The sequence below is a fragment of the Ascaphus truei genome (assembly GCF_040206685.1).
Source record: "Ascaphus truei isolate aAscTru1 chromosome 23 unlocalized genomic scaffold, aAscTru1.hap1 SUPER_23_unloc_2, whole genome shotgun sequence".
NCBI lineage: Eukaryota > Metazoa > Chordata > Amphibia > Anura > Ascaphidae > Ascaphus > Ascaphus truei.
This window is the reverse complement of record NW_027453863.1, coordinates 548,695-566,643: the sequence shown is the minus strand read 5'-3', so window position 1 is coordinate 566,643 and position 17,949 is coordinate 548,695. Positions and strand designations below refer to the sequence as shown.

The window sequence follows — 17,949 nt, the reverse complement described above, 5'->3', positions numbered from 1 at the left end:
CTGGCGCCGTGCAGTAACTAGAGACACCATGCACCAGAGCCAGGCCAATGTTAAGAAACAAATGACTTCGAAGCCTTGATTTATTCCTGCAGCGAACGTGTATAATTCCTAAACAGACAAAGCCCGGGCGTTAAAGGACAAAGTGCGTTTTGTGGGGTGGAAAATGTCAATTAAAAAGGTTGTATCTGCTGTCAGGTCTCGCACACACACTGGGGCTCTCGTGGGGTAACGCTTTGCCGTCTGCCAGGACGAAAATCTTTGGTTTGTCTGGGCCAATAAATGATCATCCCTCAGAGATCAGGAATGGAGTCAGAAAGTGCCGCCCCCGCGCTAGGTGCCGAGCGCCGGGGTTCAGGCGGCCGTGTGCGTCTGCCTCACGGTTAGAAGATGCTGGCGTCTCCTCCGTTCTTGGCAGGGCGGTGAGCAGCGAGCGGAGCGCACATCCTCCACACAGCAGCCAACGCAAAGTGGCTTTGTGTAACACAAAGTCTGTCTGTGTTCAGCACAGCCCGTGGTACTCGGCTCCCCCTGATCTAGCGCTGTGTCCGACGTAGCGGGGCTGAAGACTACGCGCCGTTCCCGTGGGACGTTCAGGGCTTGGAGTTTCCCTGTGTGTCTGGTTCTGTCTCCGAGGAGCTCGAGTCCGAATCTACGACCACGTTCTCCCGCTGGTGTTTCTCGCGCACTTTCTGCTGAATGATCTGCAGGCGGCTGAGCAAAGACCGATAGTCAAAGTGTCCCCGCTTCTCCCCAAAGGGGTCCTGAAAAACACAACAAGCCGTGAATGCCAGGAGCTGCGCCGCCGGCGATGTATCTATCCGCAACGCTCTATACCCGGGAGCGCGGCGCACTCTCCTGCAGGCTCCGACACCTCTGTATGGACCAACAGGAGACGCTCGGAAACAGGCTTCCCACTCTCCGAGAGCGCGGGTCCCATCACACGCTGGTCATTAAAAAGGTATCGGAGCCCGCGGGGAATGGGAGCTGTAATCAGGAGAGGAGCATTGTATTCATTACGGGATTTCTATCCAGATAGAAACGAGCGGCAGAGACGTGCAGCACTGTATAGTAATAGCGAGTGTCACCAACTCTCCCAGACTAAAAGAAAGGAATATGCTTAGCCTGCCGTGTTCCCTCTGTATACCAACAGTCACCCGCAGGGGGATCACAGGAGCATTCCCTCTGTATACCAACAGTCACCCGCAGGGGGATCACAGGAGCATTCCCTCTGTATAACAACAGTCACCCGCAGAGGGATTACAGGGGCTTTCAGTCTGTAACCCCCACGTACAGCCCGGCACAGAACATTACGGGGTCTCGGGATGAGGCCCCCAGGGAGGGGCTTTCAGTCTGTAACCCCCACGTACAGCCCGGCACAGAACATTACGGGGTCTCGGGATGAGACACCCAGGGAGGGGCTTTCAGTCTGTAATCCCCACGTACAGCCCGGCACAGAACATTACAGGGACCCCCAGGGAGGGGCTTTCAGTCTGTAATCCCCACGTACAGCCCGGCACAGAACATTACAGGGACCCCCAGGGAGGGGCTTTCAGTCTGTAATCCCCACGTACAGCCCGGCACAGAACATTACAGGGACCCCCAGGGAGGGGCTTTCAGTCTATAACCCCCACGTACAGCCCGGCACAGAACATTACAGGGACCCCCAGGGAGGGGCTTTCAGTCTGTAACCCCCACGTACAGCCCGGCACAGAACATTACAGGGACCCCCAGGGAGGGGCTTTCAGTCTGTAATCCCCACGTACAGCCCGGCACAGAACATTACAGGGACCCCCAGGGAGGGGCTTTCAGTCTATAACCCCCACGTACAGCCCGGCACAGAACATTACAGGAACCCCCAGGGAGGGGCTTTCAGTCTGTAATCCCCACGTACAGCCCGGTACAGAACATTACAGGGACCCCCAGGGAGGGGCTTTCAGTCTGTAACCCCCACGTACAGCCCGGCACAGAACATTACAGGAACCCCCAGGGAGGGGCTTTCAGTCTATAATCCCCACGTACAGCCCGGCACAGAACATTACAGGGACCCCCAGGGAGGGGCTTTCAGTCTGTAACCCCCACGTACAGCCCGGCACAGAACATTACAGGGACCCCCAGGGAGGGGCTTTCAGTCTGTAACCCCCACGTACAGCCCGGCACAGAACATTACAGGGACCCCCAGGGAGGGGCTTTCAGTCTGTAATCCCCACGTACAGCCCGGCACAGAACATTACAGGGACCCCCAGGGAGGGGCTTTCAGTCTGTAATCCCCACATACAGCCCGGCACAGAACATTACAGGAACTCCCAGGGAGGGGCTTTCAGTCTGTAATCCCCACATACAGCCCGGTACAGAACATTACAGGGACCCCCAGGGAGGGGCTTTCAGTCTGTAACCCCCACGTACAGCCCGGCACAGAACATTACAGGAACTCCCAGGGAGAGGCTTTCAGTCTGTAATCCCCACGTACAGCCCGGCACAGAACATTACAGGAACTCCCAGGGAGGGGCTTTCAGTCTGTAATCCCCACATACAGCCCGGTACAGAACATTACAGGGACCCCCAGGGAGGGGCTTTCAGTCTGTAATCCCCACGTACAGCCCGGCACAGAACATTACAGGGACCCCCAGGGAGGGGCTTTCAGTCTGTAATCCCCACGTACAGCCCGGTACAGAACATTACAGGGACCCCCAGGGAGGGGCTTTCAGTCTGTAACCCCCACGTACAGCCCGGTACAGAACATTACAGGGACCCCCAGGGAGGGGCTTTCAGTCTGTAACCCCCACGTACAGCCCGGCACAGAACATTACAGGGACCCCCAGGGAGGGGCTTTCAGTCTGTAATCCCCACGTACAGCCCGGCACAGAACATTACAGGAACTCCCAGGGAGGGGCTTTCAGTCTGTAACCCCCACGTACAGCCCGGCACAGAACATTACAGGGACCCCCAGGGAGGGGCTTTCAGTCTATAACCCCCACGTACAGCCCGGCACAGAACATTACAGGAACCCCCAGGGAGGGGCTTTCAGTCTGTAATCCCCACGTACAGCCCGGTACAGAACATTACAGGAACCCCCAGGAAGGGGCTTTCAGTCTGTAATCCCCACGTACAGCCCGGCACAGAACATTACAGGAACCCCCAGGGAGGGGCTTTCAGTCTATAACCCCCACGTACAGCCCGGCACAGAACATTACAGGGACCCCCAGGGAGGGGCTTTCAGTCTGTAACCCCCACGTACAGTCTGTTAAAGAACATTACAGGGACCCCCAGGGAGGGGCTTTCAGTCTATAACCCCCACGTACAGCCCGGCACAGAACATTACAGGAACCCCCAGGGAGGGGCTTTCAGTCTGTAACCCCCACGTACAGCCCGGCACAGAACATTACAGGGACCCCCAGGGAGGGGCTTTCAGTCTGTAATCCCCACGTACAGCCCGGCACAGAACATTACAGGAACTCCCAGGGAGGGGCAGTCTGTAATCCCCACGTACAGCCCGGCACAGAACATTACAGGGACCCCCAGGGAGGGGCTTTCAGTCTATAACCCCCAAATACAGCCCGGCACAGAACATTACAGGGACCCCCAGGGAGGGGCTTTCAGTCTGTAACCCCCACGTACAGCCCGGCACAGAACATTACAGGGACCCCCAGGGAGGGGCTTTCAGTCTGTAATCCCCACGTACAGCCCGGCACAGAACATTACAGGGACCCCCAGGGAGGGGCTTTCAGTCTATAACCCCCAAATACAGCCCGGCACAGAACATTACAGGGACCCCCAGGGAGGGGCTTTCAGTCTGTAACCCCCACGTACAGCCCGGCACAGAACATTACAGGGACCCCCAGGGAGGGGCTTTCAGTCTGTAATCCCCACGTACAGCCCGGCACAGAACATTACAGGGACCCCCAGGGAGGGGCTTTCAGTCTATAACCCCCAAATACAGCCCGGCACAGAACATTACAGGGACCCCCAGGGAGGGGCTTTCAGTCTGTAACCCCCACGTACAGCCCGGCACAGAACATTACAGGGACCCCCAGGGAGAGGCTTTCAGTCTGTAATCCCCACATACAGCCCGGTACAGAACATTACAGGAACCCCCAGGGAGGGGCTTTCAGTCTATAACCCCCACGTACAGCCCGGCACAGAACATTACAGGGACCCCCAGGGAGAGGCTTTCAGTCTGTAACCCCCACGTACAGCCCGGCACAGAACATTACAGGAACCCCCAGGGAGGGGCTTTCAGTCTATAACCCCCACGTACAGCCCGGCACAGAACATTACAGGAACCCCCAGGGAGGGGCTTTCAGTCTGTAATCCCCACGTACAGCCCGGTACAGAACATTACAGGAACCCCCAGGGAGGGGCTTTCAGTCTGTAATCCCCACGTACAGCCCGGCACAGAACATTACAGGAACCCCCAGGGAGGGGCTTTCAGTCTATAACCCCCACGTACAGCCCGGCACAGAACATTACAGGGACCCCCAGGGAGGGGCTTTCAGTCTGTAACCCCCACGTACAGTCTGTTAAAGAACATTACAGGGACCCCCAGGGAGGGGCTTTCAGTCTATAACCCCCACGTACAGCCCGGCACAGAACATTACAGGAACCCCCAGGGAGGGGCTTTCAGTCTGTAACCCCCACGTACAGCCCGGCACAGAACATTACAGGGACCCCCAGGGAGGGGCTTTCAGTCTGTAATCCCCACGTACAGCCCGGCACAGAACATTACAGGAACTCCCAGGGAGGGGCAGTCTGTAATCCCCACGTACAGCCCGGCACAGAACATTACAGGGACCCCCAGGGAGGGGCTTTCAGTCTATAACCCCCAAATACAGCCCGGCACAGAACATTACAGGGACCCCCAGGGAGGGGCTTTCAGTCTGTAACCCCCACGTACAGCCCGGCACAGAACATTACAGGGACCCCCAGGGAGGGGCTTTCAGTCTGTAATCCCCACGTACAGCCCGGCACAGAACATTACAGGAACCCCCAGGGAGGGGCTTTCAGTCTATAACCCCCACGTACAGCCCGGCACAGAACATTACAGGAACCCCCAGGGAGGGGCTTTCAGTCTGTAATCCCCACGTACAGCCCGGCACAGAACATTACAGGGACCCCCAGGGAGGGGCTTTCAGTCTGTAATCCCCACGTACAGCCCGGCACAGAACATTACAGGAACTCCCAGGGAGGGGCTTTCAGTCTGTAACCCCCACGTACAGCCTGGCACAGAACATTACAGGGACCCCCAGGGAGGGGCTTTCAGTCTGTAATCCCCACGTACAGCCCGGCACAGAACATTACAGGAACTCCCAGGGAGGGGCTTTCAGTCTGTAATCCCCACGTACAGCCCGGCACAGAACATTTACCTGCATATTTTGTCCTTGGAGGTGAAATCTGTCCTTGCAAACAACTTCATAAAAATCATAATATTCCATAAAGGATTTCTCCATAACGCTCCTGCAACAGAGAGAGAGAAATGAAACCGCAGCATTTAAAGCTCCTTAGATAACACAAGCAGCGTTCCTTACTCTAACCTTCCTAGTGTGTCCTCTCGTCCCCCATATTGATGAGTTTCATTCCCCCAGCTCCACCAAACACCGTCTGACAATACCAGCCCTGTCCCTGTTCTTAGCCGCCCGCCGCACGCCACACACTGGGCGCTGTCCAACACACTCACTGCTAGTGTCAGTACTCAATGAGTAGAATATGGGTTATCGGGGCGCAGACGTCATTATTCCCCCGCCGCCCTAATCATGTCTTGGGGAGACAGACTTGAGGTCTTTAGGGCTCAGCTTCGGGACTGGATGAAAAGAAAGTCTTCCCAGGAGAGGGTCCGTTTCTACTTTGGGATTTCCAGGATCCCCCCATCCGACAGCGCCACAACCCGACCGTGCGTATCCCCACATACCGTAAGGTCTCGGGACACTGACACTTCCCCTCTAACATGTCACACACGGCCACTCTAATGGTCTCGTGACGAATGCACTCGTTGTAGTTCTTGCTGTCCCCCGAATGTCTTTCCTTCAAAAAAAACACAACAACAACAAGCACCAATAAGGCAAGCGATACAATGTGCAGACACACAGCAGCGAGGAACCCCCCAACACAACGAGGCTCGTTACCTGCTCAAAGCCGGGCTCGTTGTGGTAAGGATTCTCCGTCATCAGGGACTGGATGGAGATAAGCACTGAGGACAGGCTCTGAGCCGGACTCCACGCAGGTCCAGTCCAAGTCCTACAACCCCAAAGAAACACAATGATATCGCTGGCCAGACAGGGTAACCAGGGGCTGGGTAACCAGGGGCCGGGTAACCAGGGGCCGGGGGCCCACACCCCCAGTCTTGTGTGTAGGAGAAGATGCAGCTGCCATTGTGCAACAGCAGAACCGCAGCAGCAGCCGTCTCTGGCGCGGCCCAGGAACACAAACGCAAGTGACACAGTGAGAGAGACGCGGAGACGCGGAGACGCAGAGACGCTGCCACGCGCACGGCAGGAGCTTACCCTAGAATACTCAGGCAGACTTTGCCATTACGGTAGAAATTGGGATTAAATCTCACAGTATTGTTCCCGGTTGTCATCAGTTTGACGCGAGGCGGGTGGATTGGATAATCTGGAGGACAGCGAAACAGGAACAAGAAGAAGCCTCCTTCGTATGGCGTATCGAACGGGCCGGTGATGAGCGCGTGAATCTGCAAAACAGGAGCCTCGCTACTGAAAAGAACCAACAGGGTGCGGGACAGCAACACATCTCCCCGGTATTACCAGGACCGACCGACGCCCCAATCCCCACCACAGCCGGTATTACCAGGACCGACCGACACACGCACGCCCCAATCCCCACCACAGCCGGTATTACCAGGACCGACCGACACACGCCCCGAGTCACCGCCGTCCAATCCCCACCACAGCCAGCATTACCAGGACCGACCGACACCCCCCCCCCGATCCCCACCACAGCCGGTATTACCAGGACTGACTGACGCACGCCCCGATCCCCACCACAGCCGGTATTACCAGGACCGACCGACACACACCCCGAGTCACCGCCGTCCAATCCCCACCACAGCCAGCATTACCAGGACCAACCGACACCCCCCCCCCCGATCCCCCCCACAGCCGGTATTACCAGGACTGACCGACGCACGCCCCGATCCCCACCACAGCCGGTATTACCAGGACCGACCGACACACACCCCGAGTCACAGCGTTCCTACAATCCCCACCACAGCCGGTATTACCAGGACTGACGCACACCGCGATCCCTACCACAGCCGGTATTACCAGGACTGACTGACGCACACCCCGATCCCTACCACAGCCAGTATTACCAGGACCGACCGACCCCCCCCCCCCCCGATCCCCACCACAGCTAGTATTACCAGGACCGACCGACACACGCCCCGATCCCCACCACAGCCAGTATTACCAGGACCGACCGACACACGCCCCGAGTCACCGCCGTCCAATCCTCACCACAGCCAGCATTACCAGGACCGACCGACACCCCCCCCCCCGATCCCCACCACAGCCGGTATTACCAGGACTGACCGACGCACGACCCGATCCCCACCACAGCCGGTATTACCAGGACCGACCGACACACGCCCCGAGTCACCGCCGTCCAATGCCCACCACAGCCAGCATTACCAGGACCGACCGACACCCCCCCCCGATCCCCACCACAGCTAGTATTACCAGGACCGACCGACACACGCCCCGAGTCACCGCCGTCCAATAAACACCACAGCCAGTATTAACAGGACCGACTGACGCACACCCCGATCCCCACCACAGCCAGTATTACCAGGATCGACCGACACACACCCCGAGTCACAGCGTTCCTACAATCCCCACCACAGCCGGTATTACCAGGACTGACTGACGCACACCCCAATCCCTACCACAGCCGGTATTACCAGGACTGACTGACGCACACCCCGATCCCTACCACAGCCAGTATTACCAGGATCGACCGACACACACCCCGAGTCACAGCGTTCCTACAATCCCCACCACAGCCAGCATTACCAGGACCGACCGACACACCCAAAGTCACCGCCGTCCAATCCCCACCACAGCCGGTATTACCAGGACCGAAACATACCCCGAGTCACCATGTTCCTGCTGTCTAATCCTCACCACCCGAATGTTCCAAACACGCACAACCCGTTCCCCCCCAATGACAATCTCCCCACAGCCGTCTCACACATTCTGTGGTAATCTATCTCACCCAAACCGGTCCCACACACCCCTCCCTCCCTGATAGTCATCAGGTACACACCTCACATTGCACATTGTCTCAGATTATCACAGTGTCCCCTCTACCTTTGTCATGTCATGGGGATCTGGCACCACAAACATCCCAGGAGGAGGCTCCTTATAAATGGACATAATATCCCTGTGAAAAAGCACAAATCAGCCAAAGATTGAACTAGAAACAGCAGAAAACCGATACAAACTGAAATGGGTTTGAATCCAACAGTGTGTGGGGGCGACGCGTTGGGTGCAGGGGGGCGACGCGTTGGGTGCCTGTGTATGATGGGGGTCCCAGGGAGTAGGGGGGTTCCCGGGGAGAAGGGGGGGTCCTAGGGTAGGCGGGTCCTGGGGTTAGGGGGGTGTCCCGGTATATGATGGGGGTCCCGGGGTTGCGGGTACTGTAGATCTCACCGCATGATCCGCAGCACGCACTGCGCTGATGCCCCCAGTATAAGGGGGGGTCCCGGTGTATGATGGGTGTTCGTCCCGGGGTAGGGTTGGGGGTGACCTGGAGTAGGGGGTGGGGGTCCCGGGGTAGGGGGTGACCTGGAGTAGGGGGTGGGGGTCCCAGGGTAGGGTTGGGGGTGACCTGGAGTAGGGGGGTGGTCCCGGGGTAGGGTTGGGGGTGACCTGGAGTAGGGGGGGTCCCGGGGTAGGGTTGGGGGTGACCTGGAGTAGGGGGGGGGTCCCGGGGTAGGGTTGGGGGTGACCTGGAGTAGGGGGGTGGGGGTCCCGGGGTAGGGTTGGGGGTGACCTGGAGTAGGGGAGGGGGGTCCCGGGGTAGGGTTGGGGGTGACCTGGAGTAGGGGAGGGGGGTCCCGGGGTAGGGTTGGGGATGACCTGGAGTAGGGGAGGGGGGTCCCGGGGTAGGGTTGGGGGTGACCTGGAGTAGGGGAGGGGGGTCCCGGGGTAGGGTTGGGGGTGACCTGGAGTAGGGGAGGGGGGTCCCGGGGTAGGGTTGGGGGTGACCTGGAGTAGGGGAGGGGGGTCCCGGGGTAGGGTTGGGGGTGACCTGGAGTAGGGGGGAGGGGTAGTGTTGGGGTGTCCCGGGGGTCTCACCGCTTGATCCGCAGCACGCACTGCGCTGACGCCCGCTCCCGGTCCCAGTCCGCACTGGCTGTCGGGTCCCACACGGAGGAGGAGGTGGCGGGGGGGAGGGGCGCCTGCAGGCCGCTGAGAGGCGGCGCTCCCCCCAGCGCGGAGCTCTCCCCGGGGGTCGCGCCCGGTAAGGGGACCCCGCCTGCGCCCGGTAAGGAGGCCCCGGCAGCCGGACTCTCCGCCATTCCGCTGCGCACTCACTTCCGGGACACAGAACCGCCCGCGGCCATAGAGGCTCCGGCCAGAGCGTCTGTTTACTTCCGCTGGAAGCCGGAAGCTGCCGATCAGTCCGGGGAACATAACAGAGCCATAGAGAGCAGTGCCGGCCAGAGCGTCCCCGTGTCTGTACCGTGTGAGACACAGCGCCACGGGAGAGGGTGCGGCGCCTGGGGGGCATAGCGTTATACACAGCGTCACACAGCGTCACTCAGCACTATGGTGTCATACTCACCACGTCACATAGTGCCATCCCGTGTCAGATAGTATCACACAGCATCAGATAGTGTCACACAGTGTTAGCTAGTGTCACAGTGTCATATAGTGTCACACCTCGGCAGATAGTGTCTCACAGTGTCCCAGTGACAGATAGTGTCACACAGTGTCAGGCAGTGTCACACAGTGTCAGGTAGTGTCACACAGTGTCAGGTAGTGTCACACCTCGGCAGATAGTGTCTCACAGTGTCAGGCAGTGTCACACAGTGTCAGGTAGTGTCACACCTCGGCAGATAGTGTCTCACAGTGTCCCAGTGTCAGATAGTGTCACACAGTGTCAGGCAGTGTCACACAGTGTCAGGTAGTGTCACACAGTGTCAGGTAGTGTCACACAGTGTCAGGTAGTGTCAGGCAGTGTCACACAGTGTCAGGCAGTGTCACACAGTGTCAGGTAGTGTCACACAGTGTCAGGTAGTGTCACACAGTGTCAGGTAGTGTCAGGCAGTGTCACACAGTGTCAGGCAGTGTCACACAGTGTCAGGTAGTGTCAGGTAGTGTCAGGTAGTGTCAGGCAGTGTCACACAGTGTCAGGCAGTGTCACACAGTGTCAGGTAGTGTCACACAGTGTCAGGTAGTGTCACACAGTGTCAGGTAGTGTCACACAGTGTCAGGCAGTGTCACACAGTGTCAGGCAGTGTCACACAGTGTCAGGTAGTGTCACACAGTGTCAGGTAGTGTCACACAATGTCAGGCAGTGTCACACAGTGTCAGGTAGTGTCAGGTAGTGTCAGGTAGTGTCAGGCAGTGTCACACAGTGTCAGGCAGTGTCACACAGTGTCAGGTAGTGTCACACAGTGTCAGGCAGTGTCACACAGTGTCAGGTAGTGTCACACAGTGTCAGGTAGTGTCACACAGTGTCAGGCAGTGTCACACAGTGTCAGGCAGTGTCACACAGTGTCAGGTAGTGTCACACAGTGTCAGGCAGTGTCACACAGTGTCAGGTAGTGTCAGGTAGTGTCAGGCAGTGTCACACAGTGTCAGGTAGTGTCAGGTAGTGTCAGGTAGTGTCAGGCAGTGTCACACAGTGTCAGGCAGTGTCACACAGTGTCAGGTAGTGTCACACAGTGTCAGGTAGTGTCAGGCAGTGTCACACAGTGTCAGGCAGTGTCACACAGTGTCAGGTAGTGTCACACAATGTCAGGCAGTGTCACACAGTGTCAGGTAGTGTCACACAGTGTCAGGCAGTGTCACACAGTGTCAGGTAGTGTCAGGTAGTGTCAGGTAGTGTCAGGCAGTGTCACACAGTGTCAGGCAGTGTCACACAGTGTCAGGTAGTGTCACACATTGTCAGGTAGTGTCACACAGTGTCAGGCAGTGTCACACAGTGTCAGGCAGTGTCACACAGTGTCAGGTAGTGTCACACAGTGTCAGGTAGTGTCAGGTAGTGTCAGGCAGTGTCACACAGTGTCAGGCAGTGTCACACAGTGTCAGGTAGTGTCACACAGTGTCAGGTAGTGTCACACAGTGTCAGGCAGTGTCACACAGTGTCAGGCAGTGTCACACAGTGTCAGGTAGTGTCAGGCAGTGTCACACAGTGTCAGGTAGTGTCACACAGTGTCAGGTAGTGTCACACAGTGTCAGGCAGTGTCACCAGTGTCAGGCAGTGTCACACAGTGTCAGGCAGTGTCACACAGTGTCAGGCAGTGTCACACAATGTCAGGCAGTGTCACACAGTGTCAGGCAGTGTCACACAATGTCAGGCAGTGTCACACAGTGTCAGGTAGTGTCACACAATGTCAGGCAGTGTCACACAGTGTCAGGCAGTGTCACACAGTGTCAGGTAGTGTCACACAATGTCAGGCAGTGTCACACAGTGTCAGGCAGTGTCACACAATGTCAGGCAGTGTCACACAGTGTCAGGTAGTGTCACACAATGTCAGGCAGTGTCACACAGTGTCAGGCAGTGTCACACAGTGTCAGGTAGTGTCACACAATGTCAGGCAGTGTCACACAATATCACACAATGTCAGGCAGTGTCACACAGTATCACAGTGTCAGATATTGTCACACAGTGTCACACAGTGTCAGGCAGTGTCACACAGTGTCAGATAGTGTCACACAGTGTCACACAATGTCAGGCAGTGTCACACAGTGTCAGGTAGTGTCACACAATGTCAGGCAGTGTCACACAGTGTCAGGTAGTGTCACACAGTGTCAGGTAGTGTCACACAGTGTCACACAGTATCACAGTGTCAGATAGAATCACACAATGTCAGATAGTGTCACACAATGTCAGGCAGTGTCACTCAGTGTCAGGCAGTGTCACACAGTGTCAGGTAGTGTCACACAGTATCACAGTGTCAGATAGTGTCACACAGTGTCACATAGTATCACAGTGTCAGATAGTGTCACACAGTATCACACAGTGTCAGATAATATCACACAATGTCAGATAGTGTCACACAGTGTCACACAGTGTCACACAGTATCACAGTGTCAGATAGAATCACACAATGTCAGATAGTGTCACACAGTGTCACACAGTATCACAGTGTCAGATAGAATCACACAATGTCAGATAGTGTCACACAGTGTCAGGTAGTGTCACACAATGTCAGATAGTGTCACACAGTGTCAGGTAGTGTCACACAATGTCAGGTAGTGTCACACAATGTCAGGCAGTGCTCGCCAGCAGAGTCTCCAGGGGAAAGACATTTTTGTGCTCAATAAATGAACCAAAACGTGACTTTTCTTTTTCATTTTGTGTAAATGATGGGAAGTCAGAGCTGCATTTCCCAGAAGCTGCCAGCAGGGGTCAGACTCGTACTGCATTATCTCAGTGGATGCTTGGGACCCAGAAAAGCCGCCTCCCCATGTGTGAGGGGACCCCCCCATGTACACAGTGACCCCCCATGTACACAGTGACCCCCATGTACATAGTGACCCCCCCATGTACAGAGTGACCCCCACATGTACAGTGACCCCCCATGTACACAGTGACCCCCATTTACAGTGACCCCCCATGTACATAGTGACCCCCCCATGTACAGAGTAACCCCCACATGTACAGTGACCCCCCATGTACACAGTGACCCCCATGTACACAGTGACTCCCATGTACAGTGACCCCCCATTTACATAGTGACCCCCCCATGTACAGAGTGACCCCACCATGTACAGAGTGACCCCCGCATGTACAGTGACCCCCCCATATACAGAGTGACACCCCATGTACAGAGTGACAGGTTTGGGGGTGCGGATGTTAGGGGGTGTTACATAGCGTGGGGATTGGTACAGCCGCACAGCTGGTCCCATTAAGGTTTGGGGGTGAGGATGTTAGGGGGTGTTAGCGTGGGGATTGGTACAGCCGCACAGCTGGTCCCATTAAGGTTTGGGGGTGCGGATGTTAGGGGGTGTTACATAGCGTGGGGATTTGTGCAGCCGCACAGCTGGTCCCATTAAGGTTTGGGGGTGAGGATGTTAGGGGGTGTTACATAGCGTGGGGACTGGTCCAGCCGCACAGCTGGTCCCATTAAGGTTTGGGGGTGGGGATATTAGGGGGTGTTACATAGTGTGGGATATGTACAGCCGCACAGCTGATCCCATTAAGGTTTGGGGGTGGGGATGTTAGGGGTGTTACATAGTGTGGGATTGGTACAACCGCACAGCTGATCCCATTAAGGTTTGGGGGTGGGGATGTTAGGGGGTGTTACACAGTGTGGGATTGGTACAGCCGCACAGCTGGTCCCATTAAGGTTTGGGGGTGAGGATGTTAGGGGGTGTTACATAGTGTGGGATTGGTGCAGCCGCACAGCTGGTCCCATTAAGGTTTGGGGGTGAGGATGTTAGGGGGTGTTACATAGCGTGGGGATTGGTACAGCCGCACAGCTGGTCCCATTAAGGTTTGGGGGTGGGGATGTTAGGGGGTGTTACATAGCGTGGGGATTGGTAAAGCCGCACAGCTGATCCCATTAAGGTTTGGGGGTGAGGATGTTAGGGGGTGTTACACAGCGTGGGGATTGGTACAGCCACACAGCTGATTGCATTAAGGTTTGGGGGTGGGGATGTTAGGGGTGTTACACAGCGTGGGGATTGGTGCAGCCGCACAGCTGGTCCCATTAAGGTTTAGGGTTGGGGATGTTAGGGGGTGTTACACAGCGTGGGGATTGGTGCAGCCGCACAGCTGATCCCATTAAGGTTTGGGGGTGTGGATGTTAGGGGGTGTTACACAGTGTGGGATTGGTACAGCCGCGCAGCTGATCCCATTAAGGTTTGGGGGTGTGGATGTTAGGGGGTGTTACATAGCGTGGGGATTGGTAAAGCCGCACAGCTGGTCCCATTAAGGTTTGGGGGTGAGGATGTTAGGGGGTGTTACATAGCGTGGGGATTGGTACAGCCGCACAGCTGGTCCCATTAAGGTTTGGGGGTGAGGATGTTAGGGGGTGTTACACAGCGTGGGGATTGGTACAGCCACACAGCTGATTGCATTAAGGTTTGGGGGTGAGGATGTTAGGGGGTGTTACATAGCGTCCCCAGCTACTACTGAGGAGGTATGTACAAGGTCTAAATTATCAGGTGTGCATTGATTGTTTGGCATGAAATTCCTGCCTTGTAAACAGTGCTTACTACCCTGCATACCCCAGCATCCCCAGGTGGAGGCTCGGTGCCGAAATGCGTAGGAGTGGGGGAGTTGGGCAGGATACCCTGGTTTCCCCCCTCTTGGGACGTGTAATGTGCCTGCTGACACTGCTGCTATATGTGCCTGCTGACACTGCTGCTATATGTGCCTGCTGACACTGCTGCTATATGTGCCTGCTGACACTGCTGCTATATGTGCCTGCTGACACTGCTGCTATATGTGCCTGCTGACACTGCTGCTATATGTGCCTGCTGACACTGCTGCTATATGTGCCTGCTGACACTGCTGCTATATGTGCCTGCTGACACTGCTGCTATATGTGCCTGCTGACACAGCTGCTATATGTGCCTGCTGACACTGCTGCTATATGTGCCTGCTGACACTGCTGCTATATGTGCCTTTTGATTCTCCTATTCATGCTTACAGGACGGCTCATTGTGTTCATTACACACCCTGCACTGTGTGTATTAGGATCTGGACTTCGCTCATATTATGTCTACACATGACTGTGACCGGAAACTATTGCTATTGAGGTTTTTTTCTTGTGTTCACTGTACCAAGAAAGCACAAGTCTCCCGGGGCGGCGGAGACTTTATATCCTTGTTAGGATTTCAGCCCTTGCGTATTTATCCCGTGTGTGGGGGATATTTGCTTGTAGCCGGTCAGGGATACTGCGTCAGTGTATACCCATGAGCAGTTCCCTCAGGACATTTACCTGTGCCCAGGGATATTTGTCACCTAATCCCTGGCTTCATTCGCTGTTCCCAATTGTTCTGTTCGGCGCAGCGGTCAGCAGATGGCCTCTGGCTGCGCGCAGGGGAACAACGCCGCGATTTTATCTTTCTGTGACATTCAATAAATACATTTTGATATTGCCATATGGTATACGGAGAGCTGCTCTCTGGGCTTCTCTTTCTTGTTTTCTCACCTATAGATATATGTAAGTCCCCGCTCACCTGCGACCAGCGCTTAGGTAAACAAAAAACCTATACTTACCCGCGCGCTCAGCTACCCGCAATGCCCGCCCCCCTCCCCACGCGCGTACAAGCAGGACACCCGGCACTCAGCGCTAGCGCAGACTCAGCCTGAGCCTCAGGTAGCGGGGAGACATGGAGGAGGAGATTGCAGAGACACGGTTGGTGACACGGAGAGGGGGAGAGGTCACGGGATGAGAGGTACATTTGGTTGTCACCGGCTTAGAGACAAATCGCACCAACAACTTGCTGCAATGTCTTCATTTCCAGAGCCGCGTTCGTATTACAAATATAACCCCTCATTCCCCTGTATCAAGGTGTTGGGGGGGGCGGGGCGGGGCGGGGAGGTTCTCTGTATCAGGGTGTGGGGGGGCGGGGAGGTTCTCTGTATCAGGGTGTGGAGGGGGGGGGGGCGGGGAGGTTCTCTGTATCAGGGTGTGGGGGGGGGGGGGGTTCTCTGTATCAGCGTTGTGGGGGGGGGGGTTCCCTGTATCCGGGTGTGTGTGTGGGGGGGGGGGAGGTTCCCTGTATCAGGGTGTGTGGGAGGTTCCCTGTATCAGGGTGTGGGGGGGTTCCCTGTGTCAGGGTGTGTGTTTTTCCCTGGGTAATCAGGGTGTGTGTGTGTGTGTGGGGGGGGGGTTCCCTGTATCAGGGTGTGGGGGGGTTCCCTGTATCAGGGTGTGTGTGTGTGTGAGGGGGTTCCCTGTATGAGGGTGTGGGGGTGTTTTTCCCTGTATCAGGGTGTGGGGGGTGTAGAGGGAGAAAGGGGGTGGCCCGGGATTAAAGGGGTTACACCCCATTTGGCGATCCCCTGACCTCACCCGGGAGTCAAAGGGTTAACTGGGCTAAGACCCTGAACAATGATTTAACCCCTGTAATGACATGTGCATGTGTATTTCCCTGTTCCCCTGTAATGTCTGGTTTAATCAGTGTCTGCATCACACACACACTGGGATCCATCCGGGAGCACAAGGATTAATAGTCCTTTAATGATTATAGCTCTTTGTGAAGTTTTCCCGCCTTTTCAGGCACCATTTTGCAGGTCCCCATTGGCCGCCATTAGGGCTCCATGCATTCTAATGGAGAATCTTGCTGTTTTAGTCCTGTTTCCTGTAAAGACCAGCAGGTGGCGTCCGAGAGGGAGAGCGGCGGTTTCCCATTGAAAGTCAATGGGCCCATCGATTTCAATGGAGGTTCCTCGAGGTAACTTTCGAAGAACAAGTTGGCTGCCGTCCAGACCGCAAACCGCAAAGCGGATACATTTTCAATAGGAGAGCTTTGATCACTTACAAGTCAAGGTCAACGTCAAGTGGCGTGAGAATAAACAGTTCTAGGGGCCCCTAGGAATAAAATTCTTTTTGTCCCTAGTCCCTAGGCATCCCCCCACTCGACCACAACCGGGTCCCCAAATCCTGGACCCCCGATAAGGGTCGAACCGAGAAGAACGGGTCGCGCCATAGGCTTTGCCGGCGGCGGCAGAAACGGCTCAGAAAAATGACTAAGTGTGAAATGCTGTATTTTGGTACTCCATATCTCCGGTTCCGGAGGGCCCAGCGGATCAAGGTTTGGGGTGTCTGCAGTCACTGTTCCGGCATCACTGCAGAACCATCCTTGACCCGCCTGGACCAACCCGACGGGGTGTGGACCCCCTTGAAAGTTCGGGACTTTTCCCATAGACTTCAATGGCGGAAAAACCCCATTGACCTCAATGGCGGCAATTTACCATTGAAAGTCTATGGCGGAGAAGCCCGTTGTTTTCAATGGGGATTTAGTGAAAAGCTGAGATTTCTTTTTTAGCGGAGATTTTTGTATTAAAATGAAAAATTATTTAATGTGCATTTGTGTAACTCCGGTTCCGTAGGTCGTAGCAAGTCGCTTTTTGGATCATATGGTGTCCCAGTTCCGGCCATGAGAACTGGGAGGTTTGGTTCTGCTAGACCCAATAGAACCGGATATTTTAATACGTTTATGTTTTATGTTTTACACTGTGTCCAAAGGTATGGACAAAGACTCAGAGGCAATTCCTTTGTCCACCAGGATAGCAGATGGCCCAAGAGGCGCCCCAATGTCTGGGATTTAAGTGTTGTGCAAAGGGTCTTGTCACCCTCCCTGATGATTTAAGGGCGGAGGAGGCTCAAACCAGAGCAGTCTCCAAGTGTCCCAGTTATCACCTTCCAACAAAGGTTATCTTGCTAGAGATCCAGATGGGTAGACTGGCTGGCATTCCATTTGCCTATGGGGGGTTACAGAAATGAGACCCCAGAGTTCTACTGCGCATGTGCCAGCTAGCAGGGGGGCCTGTCCTAAAATGTGTTCCCCCATCAAAGATTGGCTGGAGATAATGGGAAACCAATCACAGGTACTTAAGGTTAAGGATAGAGGGACAAAAGATATATAAACCGCTGTTCCCCACATATCCTTAGTTGTTCGTGGTTAGTCTTCAATTTATCATCTGATGATTACCTGATTGCTGAAGAGAAATGCTACATTAAACTTCTCATTCCCCAACCCCTAAGTAAGTGTACTTCTTGACTGTTACAGTATTATTCGTGTGTTT

At 55.6% G+C, this 17,949-nt stretch overlaps 1 protein-coding gene across 1 annotated transcript; it reads right to left on the bottom strand.

Moving 5' to 3' along the window:
- Positions 1-50: 50 nt before the first annotated feature.
- On the bottom strand, positions 51-9,630 carry UBE2Z (ubiquitin conjugating enzyme E2 Z). Its single transcript, XM_075581012.1, has 7 exons — positions 9,309-9,630; positions 8,319-8,391; positions 6,495-6,682; positions 6,117-6,228; positions 5,903-6,015; positions 5,361-5,451; positions 51-761 (listed from the first exon to the last, which is right to left on the bottom strand). The coding sequence occupies exons 1-7, from the start codon at positions 9,530-9,532 to the stop codon at positions 591-593; spliced, it is 972 nt and encodes a 323-aa protein (XP_075437127.1). The 5' UTR covers positions 9,533-9,630; the 3' UTR covers positions 51-590.
- Positions 9,631-17,949: the final 8,319 nt, after the last annotated feature.